The sequence below is a fragment of the Lipotes vexillifer genome, unplaced genomic scaffold, assembly GCF_000442215.2.
Source record: "Lipotes vexillifer unplaced genomic scaffold, Lipotes_vexillifer_v1.1 scaffold252, whole genome shotgun sequence".
Taxonomy (NCBI): domain Eukaryota; kingdom Metazoa; phylum Chordata; class Mammalia; order Artiodactyla; family Lipotidae; genus Lipotes; species Lipotes vexillifer.
Genome location: NW_006773367.1, coordinates 2,051,660 through 2,073,360, shown reverse-complemented (window position 1 = coordinate 2,073,360; position 21,701 = coordinate 2,051,660). Strand labels below are relative to the sequence as shown.

The following is a 21,701-nucleotide window of genomic DNA, read 5'->3' as shown; positions in this document are numbered from 1 at the left end:
TTTTTTGGCGGTACACGGGCCTCTCACTGTTGTGGCCTCTCCCGTTGCGGAGCACAGGCTCTGGACGCACAGGCTTAGTGGCCATGGCTCACGGGCCCAGCTGCTCCGCGGCATGTGGGATCCTCCCAGATTGGGGCACGAACCCGTGTCCCCTGCATCGACAGGCGGACTCTCAACCACTGCGCCACCAGAGAAGCCCCCTACTTTTCATATTTTTAAAGTCAGAGACTAATTGCATAATATAATGATAGTAGAATCAAAAATAATAAGAATATTCCCCTTTGATGTTTAGAGAATTATACAGTATCTCTTTCCTAGCCTGTTCTAAGTCATTAGAAGGAGCTTGAACTAGGTGGGGAAGGGACAACATTTGCATTTGGTTCCATGAGCATACATGCACGGGTGCACTGCATATACTCAGACTTACTGGCTCCACCCCCATCTTCATTCTATTCCTTTTCCTCTTCACTTAATGCCTCTTGCTTCCTCTTCCCCCTTAAGTTGACGCTTCCTCCTTTACCCACTTAGCTTGTTCAAGTTCTTGATCTAAAATGGCGAAGCCATCACTGTATTTGCCTACCAGGGCCACGCTTATCTGCCCTAAATTTATATATTTCAACTAGGCCAGTGTTTCTCAAAAAACCTTTGACCAGAAATACATTTTCTATACATGTGTATATATGTATACATACAGTTATACACATACACCCACACATTTCATGAAAAAATGCTTGCTTTTATTATGTGCAATTCATATTCACTATACCATTTTTTAAATGGTTTTCATGACCCAGAACTGATTTTACAATCCACCTATAGGTCGTGACCAAAAGTGTGAAAAACATTGAGCTAGGCCAATGCTGTTGATGGCAGGAGAAAGGAAAAGAAACTGTTGAATTTCCTCCATTTAAAGGCATCACTCATTGTTAGATACTTCGTGTATTGAATAACCACTTTTTAGAAAAAAGAAATAATATGCCCTTTAAGTGTACCTAGTGGATGTGGGACACATCCTTAATTCAGAAATGTTAAAATGTGGGAAAGTTTGGGTTGTAGAACTGAAGTAGAATGCATTGCTCACTTTGTGCTGAGCACTGTCCTCTATGGATTGCATAGTGGGTCTAATTGAGTTCTTGATAGGCTTGCAGGATAGGTATTTATGGATTAGCCTAAATATGTCACTTTTCTCAGAATACAGAACTAATAAAATCCAGGATCCTACTCCTCTAAAGCCCATGTTGTTGTAATGATCTGCCCCCATGGATTGTACCACTGTGGTTGAAATGTTCCAGTCCTGGCTTTACCACCAGCCAGCTTCATGTGAATGTATATACTCACTATTTTTTTTTTTTTTTAAATGTCAAGCCCTAGGAAAACATGGCTCACAATTTCTGCCCTCTAGGAGCTTCCAGTCAGGGAAAAAAGAAACCTAAGGAGATCAGCCAGAGTCAGGATGATGGTTGGTGCTGTGGAGCTTTGACTAAGTTGCTGAGGGGAAGGAGAGTTTCACAGGGGAGGTTCTGCGGGGGCTGACTCTGGGAGGAAAATAGATGAGATAGGATTTTCTAAGGCAAGAACTAAGGCAAGAACTCACTGGGTCTCTGATTCTTTATTTGTAAAAGTGAGGGACTGGACTGATTTTTCCCTGTGGACTTAGACTTGCATCTGTCTGTGATCTTTCCTTAGCACCTAATCTCTATTAGTTTGGCCCCCTCTATGAACCAGAAACAAATTCTCCCTCTCTTTCTGTTTAAATGCCTGTGTTACCATTTGAACTGCCCATTAAATTTGTTTCCTGTTTGAGGTATGCATTTGGTTTTGAGCTCATAGAGGAGACTGACAGGCACAGACTCGTGAGTAATCAAATCTTGCCTGTGTTGCCACTGTTGTTTCACTAGTTGGGCACTTTCTTCCAGGAAGGGATCTTTTCTTATGGTTTTGTAATATCAAAATTATTTTTTAAGTACAGTAAGAGTAAACAGTTTCCATCAAGGAAAGAAGTAAGTAAGTGAGAATAGGATCAGAAATAAGGATAATAAGGAAGGAGGAAGGATTTGCAAATTAAAAGACTCCACAAAGGGAAGAGAAAAAATAGTTAATAGAAAGGGAAAAAACACCTTTTATTCAGTGGTGTTCTCTCCATAAAATTACTGCTTTCACCTCCTTGGAGTTCTGGCTGGTAGGTTCTAGGTCTGAGCTCATGATTAACATGTGGCAAATATATGGTGGTATATTCCTTTCCCTTACAGTCATTTTTAGATGAGCGCTTTGCACTAATGCCTGTCTGCATGATGAATCCCAGGCAGTTTTCAGTCCCCAGTGCTCCAGCTCTGATGTCTGAGCCTCTAGGGAGGAGCCTGACAGATGCCATCCCCTGTAGACAGTGCTGGTGGCATTCATGAATAATAGGTGATGGCTTGCATCTTTAAATCCCTAAAGCAAAGTAAGCTCATTAGCAGTGCATTTCACTGCATTGACTCTGGGTAAAGAAATAAAGGCTGGGGGCAAGTTACTTGTGCTCTTCTTTTTCTTTTTGAGAGAAAAGTAAAAAATAATATGCTTGTTGAGCTAAATGTGCAGAGTCACTCAACACCTGGGGAAAACTCCTATCTTTTGGATTCTTTTAGATTTACACTCCATAATTAACATTTTCTGTCTTTTTTCTCTTTAGTGGTGAGAGTCTGATTTTGGGGAATGCTCCCCATCAGGTTGCATTCTGTATAACATGGGAAGCTGCTTACATAAGCATATCATTAGATGTGTTTGTCACACTTGTGACATACAGATAGTTATAATTTCTTCTGGTATTTAAAACATAGAAAGTACAACAGTCAGATTTTTAATCAGTGGCATTGCTTCAACTTGAAGAACCCTAGGATCTCCAGCGGTTAAATTATGTGATTCTTGCAATGAACTGATTTCAGGCAAGCCAGTGATGTAATTGAGCTCATAAAAGCTAGGAAAAATAGGAATATCCCTCAGGATAACCCCTGATAAAGTTTGTTCAGAGATGTTAGTTATTAGGAGAGCCTAAGTTTATGGGGGGAAAATGGATTTAAAATTACTGTCAGGGTCCTTTGGTTTGTGCTTGAAAATGCCGAGATAGCTTACTGTAGTTTGTATTCTCCTTATTTCTTGTTAATGAAGGCCTTAGAAATGCTGTGTTTATGAAATTGCAGTAGATAACAAAGTAAAGAGCATCAGGTGATTCTGCAGCGGAGTGATTCTGGGTGCTGGGTTTCCTCAGCATCACCTCCATGGCCTTGTGGTAAAGTCCATAGTAGCTTGACTCTAGTTCAGGTACTGACATCTTCAGTTTTTAGGTCTCATTTTTGCTTCTCAGTTGTGTTATAGAATCTCCAACTTGAATGGACTTAGTTACCAAAGGAGGAAAGAGAGAATGGCTTACCAAGTAGATGTTCTAGCCAAATAGATTTCAAAGGTCAGCATTGTTATCACATATTTAGTAAAGTTTTACATTTTAGAGTAAAGAATTAAGAGCATGTAAAAGGCTTCTATTTTATCCAAACCATTTGGTACTAAAAAGAATGTATTTTAAAACAATTCTTTTTGTTAAATTTATTTTTAACAAGCCGGGGGTATTTTGGCCAATTTGATTAAATCAGAAATATTGACTGCTGCTTATGGCAGTGATATTGCCTTAAAAAGGTTGAAATTACTAATGATTTGAATATAAAGTAAAGAACTGATCTTGAAAAAAGCTAGTTCTTTTAGTCTTTCCATCATTCTCTTTTGGCTTTAAAAATTGCTGCTGTGACAGAAAGAGAATTGACCTCACAAGGGCTAAGCATAAGTGATCCTGAACCCACAAGAAGGAAAAAAACCACAAAGTTTCACACATGGTCCTGGATGCTTGTTCTATGAACTTAGTAGTTTGTGATTTTCCTAAAATATAATAAATATATTTCCTTTAGTATATAATGTTACAAATTTTATACTGATTATCTTTTCTTTCTATTTGGTAAAACCTACTCATTTTAGTTTTCCTTTTTGCAGATGAAAGCCAAAAAATTCTAATATGGTGCTTGTGTTGTCTGATTAAGAAAGATCCACAGAATTCTGGAGAATCAAAACTTAACTCCTGGACACGGGTAAAAGTAAATCTCGCACTATACTGCTTTGAATTCAGTAAAGGTGCTGCTTTGACAGTCCAGAAACTTTTTCAGACACATCCTTCACTGTTAAACTTGTAAACCTTTTCAAGAGATTTCATTTTTGTTTGATTGTGAATTCCTTAAGAGATAGGTCCTCAGGGTGAACTTCCCCATGCCTGCAGAACTAATGTTGAGTGGTTTTAGAAAGTTACTCTCAGGTAGTTAAAAGAATGTACTCTCCTTCCTTCTAACAATTGTTTCTTCCTACCAGCCTACTTTAAATACTTATATAATTTCTCTACAGGTACTTCTCTTCCTCTCTCAGAATCTATTCTGTAGTAAAACTGAAATTCAGAAGTGACCTGGGAGTAGCAGTCTTTATTTTGTGTCCTAAAGTTGGTACCCTGGCCAGTGTGCTCAGGCTAGCATCTAAGGCTGGTTGGCTAATGCTGCAAACACCGTTAAATCGGTTACCTGACCATGCTAGTCCAGATAGCTGACAGCTTCCTGAATTCCCCCTGTTTCTGCTTCCTCTTGAATGGTGGGCAGAAATAGGAGAATGTTGTAAGGCTGTGCTGTAGCTGCCCTCACCACCAGCAAGTTGGCTGGTCTTTTCTCTTACCCCCCACTACCCTGCTGCAATAACCTCAAGGACTTGCTGATGCCTGTCAGACTCTACTTACTATGCATATGGTCTAGATTAGCTGCTTAGTATTGTGAAACCAACCACCCAGATTAATGCATATGGTTTTGTCTACCAATCTAACTGGTGATATCATTCCGTTCACTGCTTTTTACCATTCCTTTGTTTTATACAGAATTGCTGACAGAGATGACAAAGACAGTGTTTGTATTTTTTGTTAGATTAAAAGAAGAATTGGAGGGACAGTAGACATGAAAAGGATTGGGCGAGGGAAGGAAAAAATGCAACATTTAACTGGAAGGAAAGTTAAAGAGCTGAAGGAAGGAACTGATAAGTAGAATTAGGGGAAAAAGGTATGAAATACAAGGCTATAGAAATAGAATAACATATTTAGTTTTCAATTTTTTAAATGATTGCTTTTGTTGAGTATTTGCTATTTTAGTGATTATTTAGGATATATATTTTTATTGGCTAGCTCATTAAGTCCAGAAATAGACCATCTTATAAAGTGTTTTTAGAGTGACTAGGTTAACTTTCTTCATTTAACTCGTGACTTATATTAGCCTAGTTTTAAGTTTCTAGCCTTGCAGTTTATTCTGTGGGTTTCCCTTATTTAATATTGTGTCCATTTAATAAATAGGTGCTCATTAAGTGTAGCGCAGGGAGGTAAAGTTAAAACACTTAATTCCTACCTTCAGGGAGTTTACAGACTAGTAACCAGGTCATTCTAGGGCAGTGTCATTGGGTTATTGGTAGAGCTGTGTATAGGGGTGGTGGTGACACAGAGGAGGGACACTTGTTCAGACTTGGTGGTTTGGAGATGTTTCCTGGGAGAGATGATATATCAGCTGAGTTTTGAAGGATGACTAAGAGAACAGGATAGAGTTTTAGGAACGATATTCTTGCCAGCAAAAAGAGCATGTGCAAAGAATGGTGGTGAGGAAGCAAATGCTGTATTCAGTAAACTGCAGGTGCTTAGATGTCCCTGAGCTTGGGATTTTATAGGGTTGATGATGAAGCATAAAGCCTTATGTATGATTATAAGAAGTTTTTATTTTAACTTGAAGGCAGTGGGGAAACCACCGAAGTATTTTAAATAGAGAAATCGTATGGCCAGGTGTGAATTTTAGAAACTTACCAGCAAAAGGAAGTTGCTTTGGAAGGTGCCAGGGATAGCACTTTCAAAGCAGTTGTAGTGGTAAATGTGAGAAATCACGAAGGCCTGAATGAAATCGAAAAGAGGGACCAGATTTATGATATTAATAAGGTAAATATGTAAGGATGTAACGGCAAATTAAGTGCAGGTGTACTTAGGTGCAGGTCGAGTTGAACTTAGTGTTTTCAGGAGAGGGGCTGATTTGCACATAGAGGGTTGACAGTCCTCAGGGTACAGGAACAGTGGGAGCCATGCGTGAGGGTGAGATCACCCAAGGAAAGTACCTAGTGTGAGGAGGGGAAAGGGCCTAGGGACAACCTTGGGAGACACTGGCATTTAAGGAGTGAGTGGAAGAATAAGTTACACTGCACACTAGAAAGGGGGAGTCCAAGAAGAAGAAGGAGAAAAGCAGCAGCATTCTGAGAAGGAATGAGAGGTCATTTATATCTAATGCTATAGCATGCCACTTTCCAATAGAAACAAAGTATATTCTACATAGATAATTTTCAGTTTTCCTAGTACCTGCTTTAAGAAATGTAAAAAGAAAAAGTTGAGACTAATTTTAATGATTATTTTATTTAACCCAGTATATCCAAAATACCATTATTAAAATATAGAATCAATATAAAAATTAGTAATGTGATCATTTTATAATCTTTTTTATACTGAGTCATTGAGATCCAGTGTATATGTTATACTTAATTCAGTGTATACGTGACATCTTAAATCAGAGGCTAAATTTTCATTGGAAATTCTTGATTTGTTTTATAAAATATACAGTTGAAAAACTAGGTTCACATACCCAAATTGTTTCAAAGAAACTTAAAGCTGAATCATGTGTCTGTTTTCAAATTTAAATTTAATTAAAATTTTAAAAGTTAAAAATTCATTTTTCTTCATTGTACCTGTTACATTTGAAAGTGCTGAGTAGCCTCATGAGGCTAGTTGTCACTGTATTGGACACGGCAATTGTAGAGCATAAAGGATTGAAAGAGCAAGATAAGGACTGAAAAGCACTACTTGGATTTAGCCACTAAGGAGGAATGACTTTGGTGAGAATAGGTTTAGTGGGAGGTTGAGGGAAGTAGCCAGGCTGCTATAGATATTGAAGAATGATGGGGAGATGAGGAAGCAGAGGTAATAAACTTTGATTACTCTTTGAAGAAACTTGGCAGTGAAGGAAGGAGAGAAAGTTGATTGAAATAGAGATGGTTCTGAATCTGCTTTACTCTGAGAAGACGGTGCCACTAGAGAGGAGTTGAGCACTTAAGAGACTAGGAAAACAGTTTCCCTCATCGTTGTACTAGGCAAACCTGTAATATTAACTGATAAAAAAAATGATGTGTAGGAATAATATTGATTATTTAACTTTTGGCAGTCTAAAGCTAATTACATATACCTATTACAAATCAGTACCTTCATAATTGTATAATGTTGACTGTAAATGCAGCAAGACAGAAGACGGTTGCTAGTTTATGAATCAATTGTACATATCTTGGGTATACTTTCTTTTATCCTAAAAGTGATATTTTCTCCATAAAAGTTATAGAGTGACATATTACACTTTAAAAATGTGTAATTGTCATCAAGTATCCTTCTAAAACTATATAACAAACCATATTTTAATAATATTTGTTAGTTTCATTCAGTGAGCATTTATTTAGTACCTGATATATGCTAGCCTGTTTTAATTGTGGTAATAAAATCTTGGGTCATTCTGTGTTTCTGGAGCATCACAAATGTGATTGAAACACCCTGAGTCAAAAACAAAGAATTTCTTCTATAAATTCTAAAATGCAGTAAAAATTCATGTTAATTATTAAATTTGAAAATGTTAGACTGAATTGGTTAGTTGTATTTTTAGGGCAGAGATGTAATAGAAATTCTGGGTTTTTCTTTTGTTTTGATTTTGCTGAATGCCTAGTTAACTTTATTCCTCCGAATTTTCTTATACTTGTCATTTAAAAAAATTTATATTGGAGCATAGTTGATTAACAATGTTGTGTTGGTTTCAGGTGTACAGCAGAGTGATTCAGTTATATATATACATGTATCTATTCTTTTTCAAATTTTTTTCCCATTTCGGTTATTACAGAATATTGAGCAGCATTCCCTGTGCTATACAGTAGGTCCTTGTTGGTTATCTGTTTTAAATATAGCAGTGTGTAAATGTCAATGCCAAACTCCAAATCAATCCCTCCTCCTCGTCCTCTAAGTCTGTGAGTCAGCTCCTGTTTTGTAAATAAGTTCATTTCTATCATTTTTATTAAAGATTCCACATATAAGCGATATCATGTGATATTTGTCTTTCTCTGTCTGACTTAATTCACTTAGTATGATAATCTCCAGGTCCATCCATGTTGCTTCAAATGGCATAATTTCATTCTTTTTGATGGCCGAGTAATATTCCATAGTATATATGTACCACATCTTCTTCATCAACTCCTCTGTTGATGGCCATTTAGGCTGCTTCCATGTCTTACTTATTGTAAACAGCACTGCAGTTGACATTGGGGTGCATGTATTCTTTTGAACCATATTTTTCTCTGGTTATATATGCCCAGGAGTGGGATTGCTTGATAATATGATAGCTCTATTTTTAGTTTAAGGAACCTCCATAACTGTTCTCCATAGTAGCTGTACCAATTTACATTCCCGCCAACAGTGTAGGAGAGTTCCCTTTTCTCCACATCCTCTCCAGCATTTATTGTTTGTAGATTTTTTGATGATGGCCATTCTGACCGGTGTGAGGTGATATCTCATTGTAGTTTTGATTTGCATTTCTCTGATAATTAGTGATGTTGAGCACCTTTTCATGTGCTTTTTGACCATCTGTATTTCTTCTTTGGAAAAATGTTTATTTAGATCTTCTGCCCATTTTTTGATTGGGTTGTTTGTTTTTTTGATACTGAGCTGCATGAGCTGTTTTTAAATTTTGGAGAATAATCCCTTGTTGGTCACATCGTTTGCAAATATTTTCTTCCATTATGTGGGTTGTCTTTTCATTTTGTTTATGGTTTCCATTGATGTGCAACAGCTTTTGAGTTAATTAGGTCCCATTTGTTTATTTTTGTTTTTATTTCCATTACTCTAGGAGACAGCTCGGAAAAGACATTGCTGTGGTTTATGTCAAAGAGTGTTCTGCCTATGTTTTCCTCTAAGAGTTTTGTAGTACCCAGTCTTACATTTAGGTCTTTAATCCATTTTGAGTTTATTTTTGTCTGTGGTGATAAAGAATGTTCTAATTTCACTTTTTTCCATGTAGCTCTCCAGTTTTCCCAGCATCATTTATTGAAGAGACTGTCTTTCCTCCATTGTCTAGTCTTGCCCCCTTTTTCATAGATTAATTGACCATAGGTGCCTGGATTTATTTCTGGGCTTTCTATCCTGTTCCATTGATCTATATTTTTGTTTTTGTGCCAGTACCATACTGTTTTGATGACTGTAGCTTTATAGTATAGTCTGAAGTCAGGGAGCCTAATTCCTCCAGCTCCATTTTTCTTTTTCAAGACTGTTTTGACTATTTGGGGTCTTTTGTGTCTCCATACAAATTTTGAGATTTTTTTTTTTGTTCTAGTTCTCTGAAAAATGCCATGGATACTTTGATAGGGATTGTATTGAATCTGTTGATTGCCTTGGGTAGTATAGTCATTTTGACAATATTGATTCTTGCAATCCAAGAACATTGTATATCTTTCCATCTGTTTGTGTCATCCTTGATTTCTTTCATCAGCATCTTACAGTTTTTGGAGTACAGGTCTTTTGTCTCATTAGGTATGTTTATTCCTAGGTAGTTTGTTCTTTTTGATGTGTTGGTAAATGGGATTGTTTCTTTAATTTCTCTTTCTCATCTTTTGTTGTTAGTGTATAGAACAGATTTCTGTGTATTAATTTTGTATTCTGCAACTTTACTGAATTCATTGATGAGCTCTAGTAGTTTTCTGGTGGCATCTTTAGGATTATCTATGTATAGTATCATGTCATCTGCAAACAGTGACAGTTTTACTTCTTTTCCAATTTGGATTCCTTTTATTTCTTTTTCTTCTCTGATTGCCATGGCTAGGATTTCCAAAGCTGTATTGAATAAAAGTGATGAGAGTGGACATCCTTGTCTTGTTCCCAATCTTAGAGGAAGTGCTTTCAGCTTTTCACTGTTGAGTGTGATGTTAGCTGTGGGTTTGTCATATGTGGCCATTATTATGTTGAGGTATGTTCCCTCTATGCCCAGTTTCTGGAGAGTTTTTATCATAAATCGGTGTTGAATTTTGTCACAGCCTTTTTCTGCATCTATTGAGATGATCATATGGTTTTTATTCTTCAGCTTGTTGATGTGGTGTATCACACTGATTGACTTGCTGATACTGAAAAATCATTGCATCCCTGGGATAAATTCCACTTGATCATGGTGTATGATCCTTTTAATGTATTGTTGGGTTTGGATTGCTAGTATTTCTCACTGTCGTGGCCTCTCCTGTTGCGGAGCACAGGCTCCGGACACACAGGCTCAGCGGCCATGGCTCACGGGCCCAGCCGCTCCGCGGCATGTGGGATCCTCTTGGACCGGGGCACGAACCCGTGTCCCCCGCATCAGCAGGTTGACTCTCAACCACTGCGCCACCAGGGAAGCTCTGTGTATGATTCTTTTAATGTATTGTTGGATTCAGATTGCTAGTATTTTGTTGGAGATTTTTGCATCTGTTTATCAGTGGTATTGGCCTGTAATTTTCTTTTTTTGTAGTATCTTTGTCTGGTTTTGGTATCAGGATGATGGTATCCTCATAGAATGAGTTTGGGAGCACTCCTTCCTCTGTAATTTTTGGAATAGTTTCAGAAGGATAGGTGTTAGCTCTTTTCTAAATGTTTGATAGAATTTGCCTCTGAAGCTATCTGGTCCTGGACTTTTGTTTTTTGGGAGTTTTTAAATTACAGTTTCAATTTCAGTACTTGTGATTGGTCTGTTCATATTTTCTGTTTCTTCTTGGTTCAGTTTTGGGAGGTTGTACCTTTCTAAGAATTAATCCATTTCTTCCAGGTTGTCAGTTTTATTGGCATATAGTTGCTTGTTGTAGTCTGTTATGATCCTTTGTATTTCTGTGGGGTCCATTGTAACTTCTTGTTTTTCATTTCTAATTTTATTGATTTGGGCCCTCTCCCTTTTTTTCTTGATGAGTCTCGCTAATTTGATTATCTTTTCAAAGAACCGGCTTTTATTCATGCACCTTTGCTATTGTTTCCTTCATTTCTATTTCATTTATTTCTGCTCTGATCTTTATGTTTTCTTTCCTTCTACTAACTTTGGGTTTTGTTTGTTCTTCTTTCTCTAATTGCTTTAGGTGTAAGGTTAGGTTGTTTGTGACTTTTCTTGTTTCCTGAGGTAAGATTGTATTGCTATACACTTCCCTCTTAGAACTGCTTTTGTTGTATCCCATAGGTTTTAGATCGTTGTGTTTTCGTTTGCATTTGTCTCTAGGTATTTTTTGATTTCCTCTTTGATTTCTTCAGTGATCCATTGGTTGTTTAGTAGCATATTGTTTAGCCTCCATGTGTTTGTGTTCTTACAATTTTTTTCTTGTAGTTGATTTCTAATTTCTGAGCACTGTGGTCAGAAAAGATGCTTGATATGATGTCAGTTTTCTTAAATTTACTAAGGCTTGCTTTGTGTCCCAGCATGTGATCATTCCTGGAGAATGCTTCATGTGCACTTGAGAAGAATGTGTATTCTGCTACTTTTGGATAGAATGCTGTATAAATATCGATAAAGTCCATCTGGTCTAATGTGACATTTAAGGCCTGTGTCTCCTTATTGATCGTCTGTCTGGATGACCTGTCCACTGATTAAAGTGGGGTGTTAAAGTCCCCCACTATTGGTATCTAGAAAAATGGTATAGATGATCTTATTTGAAAAGCAGAAATAGAGACACAGACGTAGAGAACAAACTTATGGATACAAAGGGGGAAAAGAGGGGGTGGGGTGAATTGGGAGATTGGGATTGACATACATACACTACTGTGTATAAAACAGAAAACTAATGAGATCTCACTGTATAGCACAGGGAATTCCACTTGGTGCTCAGTGGTGACCTTAACAAGAAGAAAATCCAAAAAAGAGGGGATGTATGTATACGTATGGCTGATTCACTTTGCTGTACAGCAGAACCTGACACAGCAGGGTAAAGCAACTCTACTCCAATAAAAATAAATAAATAAATAAAGCCTCCCACTATTATTGTGTTACTGTAGATTCCTCCTTTTATGGCTGTTCCCTTATATATTGGGGTGTTCCTATGTTGAGGTGCATATACATTTACAGTTGTTATATCTTCTTCTTGGATTGATCCTGGGATCATTATGTAGTGTCCTTCTTTGTTTCTTGCAACAGTTTTTATTTTAAAGTCTATTTTGTCTGTATTGCTATTCCAGCTTTCTTTTGATTTTCATTTGCCTGGAATACGTTTTTCCATTCCCTCACTTTCAGTTTGTATGTGTCCCTAGATCTGAAGTGGGTCTCTGGTAGACAGCATATATATATTGGTCTTGTTTTTGTATCCATTCAGCCAGTATGTGTCTTTTGGTTGGAGCATTTGATCCATTTACATTTAAAGAAATGCATATCTATTGTAGATTTTCAGTTTGCTTTTACCATGAGGTTTTGATATAGCAGTCTATATATAAACAAGATTGTTTTAAGTTGCTGGTCTTTTAATTTCAAATGCATTTCCAATATCCAAAATTTGTGCTCTCTTCTTCTGACAATTGCTGGTTTGATATCATATTTCTGTGCAGATGATTTCCTACCTTTACTTTATGCTTGCCTTTGCCAGTGAGCTTTTCCATTCATAATTTCCTTCTTTCTAGTAGTGGCCTTTTCTTTTCTGCTTAGAGAAGTTTTTTTAGCATTTGTTGCAAAGCTGGTCTGGTGGTGCTGAATTCTCTTAGCTTTTGTTTGTCTGTAAAGGTTTTGATTTCTCTGTCGAATCTGAATGAGAGCCTTGCTGGATAAAGTATTCTTGGTTGCAGTTTCTTGCCTTTCATCACTTTAAATATATCGTGCCACTCCCTTCTGGCCTGCAGAGTTTCTGCTGAGAAATCAGCTGATAACCTTTTGGGAGTTCCTTTGTATGCTATTTGTTGCTTTTAATATTTTTTCTTTGTTTTAACTTTTGTCAGTTTGATTACTATGTGTCTTGGCATGTTCCTCCTTGGGTTTATCCTGCCTGGGGCTCTCTGCACTTCCTGGACTTGGGTGACTGTTCCCTTTCCCATGTTAGGGAAGTTTTCTCTTATTATCTCTTCACATATTTTCTCAGGCCCTTTCTCTCCCTCTTCTCCTTCTGGGAACCCTTTAATGCAAATGTTGGTTCATTTAATGTTGTCCCAGAGGTCTCTTAGACTGTCTTCATTTCTTTTCATTCTTGTTATACTGTTCTGTGGCAGTGATTTCCACCATTCTGTCTTCCAGCTTCACTTATCCGTTCTTCTGCCTCAGTTACGCTGCTATTGATTCTTTCAGTGTATTTTTCATTTCAGTTATTGTGTTGTTCATCTCTGTTTGTTTGCGCTTTAGTTCTTCTAGGTCTCTTAAACATTTCTTGCATCTTCTCAAACTCTGCCTCCTTTGTTTTTCCGAGATCTTATATCGTCTTCACTATCATTACTCTGAATTCTTCTTCCGGTAGATAGCCTATCTCCACTTCACTTAGTTGTTCTCTGGGGTTTTATCTTGTTCCTTCATGTAGGACATGTTCCTCTGCCGTCTTAATTTGTCTAACTTTCTGTGATTATGGTTTCTGTTCCGCAGGCTGCACAGTTGTCGTTCTTCTTGCTTCTGCTGTCTGCCCTCTGGTGGATGAGGCTATCTAAGAGGCTTGTGCCAGATTCTTGATGGGAGGGTCTGATTACTGCCCACTGGTGGGTGGATCTGGGTCTTGTCCCTCTAGTGAGCAGGGCCATGCCCCGGAAGACTTCAAGCAGCCTAACTGCTGATGGGTGGGGCTGTGTTCCCGCCCTGTTTGTTGTTTGGCCTGAGGTGCCCAGCACTGGAGCCTACAGGCTGTTGGGTAGGGCTAGGCCTTGGGGAGGAAACGGTGACCTCCAGGAAGGCTCATGCCAATGAGTACTCATCGGAACTCTGCTGCCAGTGTCTTTTTCCCCCTCAGTGAGCCACATCCGTCCCTTGCCTCTGCAGGACACCATCCAATATTACCAGGTAGGTTTGGCCCAGTCTCTTATGAGGTCACTACTTTTTTCCCTGGGTCCTGGTGAGCATGGGACCTTGTGTGAGCCCCCTAAGAGTGGAGTTTCTTTTTCCCCCAGTCCTGTGGAATCCTGCAGTCAAACCCCACTGGCCTTCAAAACTGATTCTCTGGGGGTTCCTCCTCCTGTTGCCAGACCCCCAGGCTTGGAAGCCTGACGTGGGGCTCAGGACTTTCACTCCTGTGGGAGAACTTCTGTGGTGTAATTATTTTCCAGTTTGTGGGTTGCCCACCAGGTGGATATGGGATTTGATTTTATCGTGATTGTGCCCCTCCTACCATCTTGTTGTGGCTTCTTTTTTGTCTTTGGATGTAGGGTATCTTTATTGTCAGGTTTCAGTGTTTTTTTTGTTAGTGGTTATTCAGCAGTTAGTTGTGATTTTGGTGTTTTTGTAGGAAGGGGTGAGCTCACATCCTTCAACTCCATCATCTTGCCAGCCCTCCAGTGACGGCACAAACAGCATCCAATGGGAGATGGCGCAGAAGGCAAATTCCACACCTGTCCTAGAAATTGTTTGATGCTTGCCATATGTTAGCCTTTGTTAATATGTTATGTTGGAAATACATTAATTTTTTTGGAGTCTTACTGGTAACCTCAAACGTACTGTCAAATAACACCGCCTCTATGGCTCTTCTTACAGCTCTTAGAGACTGGTTGAAGTCACAGGACTCTTTCACATCTTTTTGGAATATTTGGTTCTTGAAAAATTTAGTTTTACCAGTGAATCCATTGAACAGATGCTTTTTGAGAACCTACTGTTTGCCTGGCACTATTAAAGAAGTTGAGGATACAGTAGTGGATCTAAAGACAGTCTGTTCTCAGAGTTTATAATCCAAAGGGAAGGTCTCTGGGCCTGCCAAATTTAGGAACTACTTATGTTCTTTGGGCAAGACCATACTAGTATTATATTTTATTCTGATGAGAAGAAAATGGCAGAATACCAGGAGTGGAGATTGGTCAAAAGGGTTTTATTCAATCTTTATTCCCTTTAAGTGCAGTAGTAAGCAATATCCAGATGTTCCTGTATTGCTTCAGTCCTCTACTTCATTCTTTAGAATTAAAAAAAACAAACCCTTTTAAAGTACAAAATCTAACCAACATGCAGAAAAGTGCATGAAGCATAAATGCCAAGCTTAACGAATTGTTGCAGATAAATGCCCTTTCAACTACCACCCAGGTCAGGAAATAGAATGGAACATTGTCTCCCTCCTAGAAGCTCCCAAGTGCCCCTTCCTATTTATATGCCCTTATGTGCCTTGCTAGCAGTTACTACTAGCCTGACTCTTATTTACATTGCTTTATGGTTTTACCACTTAATTATGCAGTTTGGCCTGTTATTTTATCTTGGTAAAAATGGAATAATACAATATATATTTGAGATATTGTGATTTATAAGAAATATATATTTGGTCATTCAGATGACCAAAATATATTTTTTATTTATATTTGGTCTTCCTCTGAATTTCCTGGCTCACAGCTGCCAAAACTCTTGGAATCGCCTAAGTGTTGAGAGTGATAAAAGGTATCTTGTGTTATGTTAATAAGGTGACTTTTGGAGGGCACCTGAGGATGAGAGCTGCTTGGCAGGAGAACCAACCTTGTGAGTAGAGGGTTGGAACTTTCAGTCCCACCATCTGGTTTCCTGCGAGGGGAGAGGGGCTTGAGGTTGAACCAGTTGCCATTAGCCAGTGATTTAGTCAATCATGACTATATAATGAAGCCTCCATAAAAACCCAAAGGACCACTTTTTGGCCCCTTTTCAGAGAGCTTCCACATGGGGGAAGCAGAATGTTTCTGTATGCCACCTTGACAGGCCCCAAGCTGTATAAGGACAGAAGCTTCTCTGTTTGGGACCTTGCCCTATGCATCTCTTCATCTGACTGTTGACTTGTATCCTTTTATAAGAAGTGAGTAATCTAGTATTTAAGTGCGTTTCTTGAATTCTGTGAGCCACTCTAACAAATTAGTTGAACCCAGTGAGGGGGTTGTCGGAACCTCTGATTTAGCCAGTCGGTCAGAAGTACAGGTAATAATCTGGGTTTGGGATTAGCATCCTGAGCTGGAGGGGGTCATTGGGACCTCCAGTCGCAATGTAGCCAGTCAATCAGAAGCACAGGTAACAACATGGGTTTGGGCTGGCCTCTGAAGTACCTGTCTTACCTTCTTTTAAGAAAGACATTTAAAATTTTATTGTTGTCAGATTTATCAGTCTTCTCCTTTTTGGTTAATAACTTTGTATCTTATTTAAGAAAATGTATCCCCACTTCAGGGTCATGAAGACCTTTCACATTATCTTCTAAAAGTATATTGGTTTGCCTTTCCCATTTAGGTCTGTGATCTACCTGTAACTGTTTTATTGTGTGGTCTAAGGTAGGAGTTCATTTTCACTTTGCTTCCACATGGATACCCCATTGTCCCAACACCATCATTGAAAAGTCTGTTTTCCTCACTGAGCTATGGTGCTACCTTCATAATAAATCAAATGTCTTTTAAAAAAATTTTTTTAAGTATTTATTTATTTATGCAGCGCCTGGTCTTAGTTGCGGCATGGGGACTTCTTAGTTGTGACATGCATGTGAGATCTAGTTACCTGACCAGGGATCGAACCCGGACCCCCTGCGTTGGGAGCGTGGAGTCTTACCCACTGGACCACCAGGGAAATACCATAAATCAAATGTCTTTTTATGTGCAGGTTTGATCCCAAATGTCTCCAATGTTCTCATTGTCTATCTGTGATGCTTAATTTTATGTGTCAACTTGAATGGGCCATAGGGTGCCCAGATATTTGGTCAAACATTATTCTGGATGTTTCTGCGAGAGTATTTTTAGATGAGATTAACATATAAATCAACAGACTGAATAAAGCAGTTACCCTCCCTCATGTGCGTGGGCCTCATCCAGTTAGTTGAAGGGCTGAGCAGAACAAAAAGGCTGAACCCTTCCATGAGTAAGAGAATTCCTTCTGCTTGACAGGGCTTGCACTGGGACTGAGTTTTTTCCCTGCCTTCAGATTCAAACGAAAACATTGGATCTTCCTAGGTATTGAGTCGGCCAGCCTTCAGAAACCATTGGCTTTCCTTGTTTCAGGCCCTCAAATTTGGACTAGAACTAAGCTATCAGCTTTTCTTGGGTCTCCAGCTTGCCTCCATAATTAAGTGAGCCAATTCCTTATAATAGGTCTCTCTATATGTATCTATATAATCTCCTGTTAGTTCTTTTTCTCTGGAGATTCCCCACTAAAACACTATCTTTATGCCAATGCCACATTGTCTTCATTAATGTGGCCTTCTAAGTGTCTTACTATCCAGGAGGCAGTCCTTGCAGCTTGGTGTTTTTTTTTTTTTTATCAAAAAAATCATCAAATCATCTTGACTGATGATTGAACTTTGCATTACCATTATATAGATTTTAGAATCTGTTTGTCAGGTTTCACCCCAAAACAAAATAACTTGTTGGGATTTTGACTGACATTATAATCAATCAATTGGTGAGACTCTCAGTGAACACTGTACCCTTAGGGCAAAATTGCTTATTATCAGCTTTTTAACTGTTAGCAAATTGAACAATACCTGCACAGTAAAATTTTGAGAGTGAATGAATTCTTATTAAGGTCTATAAATTCATTATTTCAAATGGTCTTCCTGATAATTTTGAAAATTTTTTCTGACCTCTTATTAGCTTATTCTCTTAATGAGGCTGATGAATATAGCTCACAGTGGGAATAGAAGTGTCAGCTCTATCATTTCCTAGTTTCCAACTTTTGTTGGCTTGATAGTATTATCTTTAATCTCTGACTTCTTTGCAAGAATCTTTTTAAGCAGTGTGTCCATTTGATGGTTACTTGAGTTAAATAGTATACTCAGTACATCTTCCTTCCTGGTCCTGTAGAAACTGTAAGGTATATCCTGAAAGTGAATGAAAGGCTGAGGGTTCCCTGCATGTGGTAGAACCCCTACTCTTTTTTCAAGATACCACTTGGACAGTTTGTGACACATGACCACCTTATGTTAAGATTGAATGAGGCTGCAGTGTTGATCCATTTATGAAATCTTACTAAAGCTTAATTTTTTCTTTTATATAAAAATTCTAACTTTTTTTCACAACTAAGTGGATTGTCTTGTACACAAGTTGGCTTGCACATCCCCAAGTTTAGTGACTACTAGTCTAATTGATAAAATCCACATGCTACCTTGGTATATGCAGCTTTTCTCAACCTTGTCTCAATCCTCATATCCCGCCATTTCCCATTGTCTGCACCCCACACACCAGGAAGGCCATCTCAGGATCTTACTACATCCTAGGATCTTACCACATTGCTTCCATATATGGCAAACATTTTCACAGATTTGTACTTTGCATATTCCTTTTCCTCTTCTTGGAATGGTTTTCAACCCTTGCTTTTCTAGAAAGCTCATATTTGAAAGATAATTTAAAATATCCAGCTTATTTGTCCTTTTCCTTTCCGTAGTTCTCCTGAAGTAGGATTGCTCTGTTTGCATGGTATCTATATTTCTTAGTCTTTCATACTGAAAGTAATTGTATTATAGGTATCTTTTACCATGGTCAAGGGCAGGGCAGTGTCATAGTAATCCTTGTAGCTGAAGCTTATATAGCTTTGTGTCTACCGTATACTGTCAGTGCTCAATAAATATATGCTGGATATATGATTGTTGTTGAATGACCAATGATACTTTGATTTTTACCAATCTTACTTTTTACTAGTTTTTAAAATTGGTATTCCTCATATCCTAAAGAGTAAACCATTAAGTATTCTCTTCAAATAGAAAAATATATTTCTTGTTATAATCAGTAAATTGTTGGTCTCAACTATATATCATTTCCTATAAGTCTTGCCAGCATGGGTCAGTGTGTGAGAAGCCTCACTGTGTTGAGTGTGCTGCTTCTCATGTTTCCTGCCCTGCCGAGGAGTAGACCCAGGGCCACTGCACTGAGAGGTCTCTGGGGGACCATTGCAAGGGTCTTCCATTACCCTGGCTCTATTTCACTCCTTTTAATGGTAGTAGAACTTATCATTTATGTAGTTTTTGTTTTTTTCAATATGTTTTGGTGTGCAGTACCTGGGACCTGAACATCTGTCCTTGTGTTTGCTTCTCCTTCTTATTGTCATCTTATGCACTTCCGTCCACTGAAGACACTCTTTACCTTGTCACTTGTTTTCTCCATCAGAACATTTTTCCTCCTTCTCTTTACCTGTTTTTATACTCCGACCTCTTGATTTTTCTTTGCCCTTTATGCCCTTTGGTGGATGTGTGTCCTATTAAATACGAAATATTTTACTTTTGTATCTATCTCATTAATTCTTTTTCAGTTTTTATGATACTTTTTTTTCATAAATACTTTCTGGGATTTTTAGTGTATCTTTTATGTGTCTGTCACTGCTGCACATAAATAGTGTCCAGTGAGGTAAAGGAGTGAGCATCTCCTATGGGAAAGGCCTTGTACTAGGTACTTCTCATAGATGATCTCATGTAAGCCTCACAACAACTCTGTCAGGGAGGTATTATTGGCCCTATTTTAATAGATGAGGAAGACACAGAGAGATTAAGTAGCTTGTTCAAAAGTACACAGTGAGTAAGTGATGGGGCTGCAATTCAAACCCAGATCTGTGTGACTTTGAAGCTCAAGCCCCTAAGACCATTTATCATGTTGGTGCAAAGGTATAGAACTGAATGGCCTAGGTTTGGGGGAAAAGTTATAATTTTAAACGTTTTGTCTGGTAGATATATATTCTTATTTTTGGTTATATTATATTATAATAATTATATCTTATATTATAACATCATGTGTTAAACTTTGCTGTCCCTGAGCTTAACAAAGGCTTTGCCTCTAAATGAATATGATGGTCTGATCTCAATATTTAGACAAAGAAAAATAAATTTAGTAGTATAATTTCTTTTTCTTTTTTTTGCTTTTCCCCTAAGTTTTCTTTCTGTTGGGATCTAATAAACAGTGGTTTTTCAGTTTTGCTTAGTTTTTTCCTTTTTTCTCTTTTCCTCAGTGCAGGCCATCTTTTGTGCTCTCCCTCTGCCATGTTCCACAGTGCCAGTATCTCCTGGAGGGGAGCTTTTACACATGTCTCGTGCCCAGGTTTTTATATACCTGGTGCCCCAGTTTTTGCAACCATAGCTGAGGGACACCCCTTGAGTGCCTGGCTCTGAAGGATGGTGGGGGTCCATCCTGGGTCCGATGGGACTGTAACAATTGGAGAGTTCTTGGTAGTTTGCCACCCCAAGGGCACTGCATAGATAGCAGACTGAAACACAACTCCCGTCTTCCTGGTACAGAAGCCTATTTGCACGCCCAGAAGCTTTGGCTTGAGGGGCAGGCTTCTAGTCTGGCATACTCCTCGAGGCTTGTGGAATACTCAGGGAACAGAGGCTGGTGGATGAGTCATTGAGCTCCCCGTCTGCCTTGCTACAGCTTGATGGTATCTCCCAGAAAGGAGCTAATTCCCTAGTCTGGTGCCCTGATTTTTTTTGTAGCTGTTGCCAGGGGACACCTGTATATCATCTGGCTCTGGAGGTCATCATGGCTTATACCCACAGATCTCACAGGACTGTAACCAACAGAGAAAGACTTCTTAAACAGCTACTGTCCTCCACCAGGAAGAGGCAACAGACCCAGGAGATCAGTCTTCCTGTGAAAGAGGCCTATAAGCTCATCATCATAGCTGCAGCCTGACAAGCAGGCTTCTAATTAAACATACATCTCATTGATGACTGTTAACCTTTCTAAGGACCTCAGAAGGTGGGCTCTATCTTCCTGCCCTCTGGTTCCCCAGTTTTTGCAGCTGCCACATGGGGGACACTCATTGATTGCCTGGCTCTGGTGGCCATTGGAGCTTGTGTTCCTGAGTCTCACAGACTTTAACAATTGGACATTTCCAGATTGCCTAGTCTAGAGATCACCAGAGTTTACGATTGTGGTCCCATACAACTGTATATATTTGCATACTTTAAAAGCTGTTGCTTGTAGGTCTGGCCTCTAGCTTTAAACTAGGTGCTGACTGAGATCCCTCTTGTTGGGACACTGACAGGTCTTGGCACATGCTTAAGCTCTAGAAGCTGTTGAAAATAAAATAGGCTGCTTGGATAATCGCAGAGGTCCAAGACACAACCATTGCTAGGGCAAGGTTGAATGAAGGTGAGCCTCCTAACAAGGCCACTCCTTCACTGGGAAGGTAGCTGTTTCATCTAATACACAGAAACATAGAGAGTCATGCAAAATGAGGAAAACAGAGGAATATGTTCTAAATGAAAGAACCAAATAAAACCTCAGGGAAAAAAACCAAGAAAAACCTTAGTGAAACATAGATAAGTAATTATCAGTAACTCCTGATAGAGAGTTCAAAATAATGGTCCTAAAGTTGATCAACAAACTTGGGGGGAAGCGTGGATGAACACAGTGAGAACTTCAACAAAAAGGTAGAAAATTAAAGAAAGTACCAAACTAAAATTACAGAGCCAAAGAATACAATAATCTGAACTGAAAAATACAGTAGAGGGGTTCAGCA

At 38.7% G+C, this 21,701-nt stretch overlaps 1 protein-coding gene across 1 annotated transcript in view; it reads left to right on the top strand.

The window, feature by feature from the left end:
* FANCC (FA complementation group C) overlaps positions 1–21,701 on the top strand; it is a 182,870-nt gene that overhangs the window by 2,941 nt on the left and 158,228 nt on the right. Inside the window, 1 exon segment of the mRNA XM_007448302.1 lies at positions 4,018–4,112. Coding sequence (XP_007448364.1) covers positions 4,018–4,112 — 95 coding nt within the window.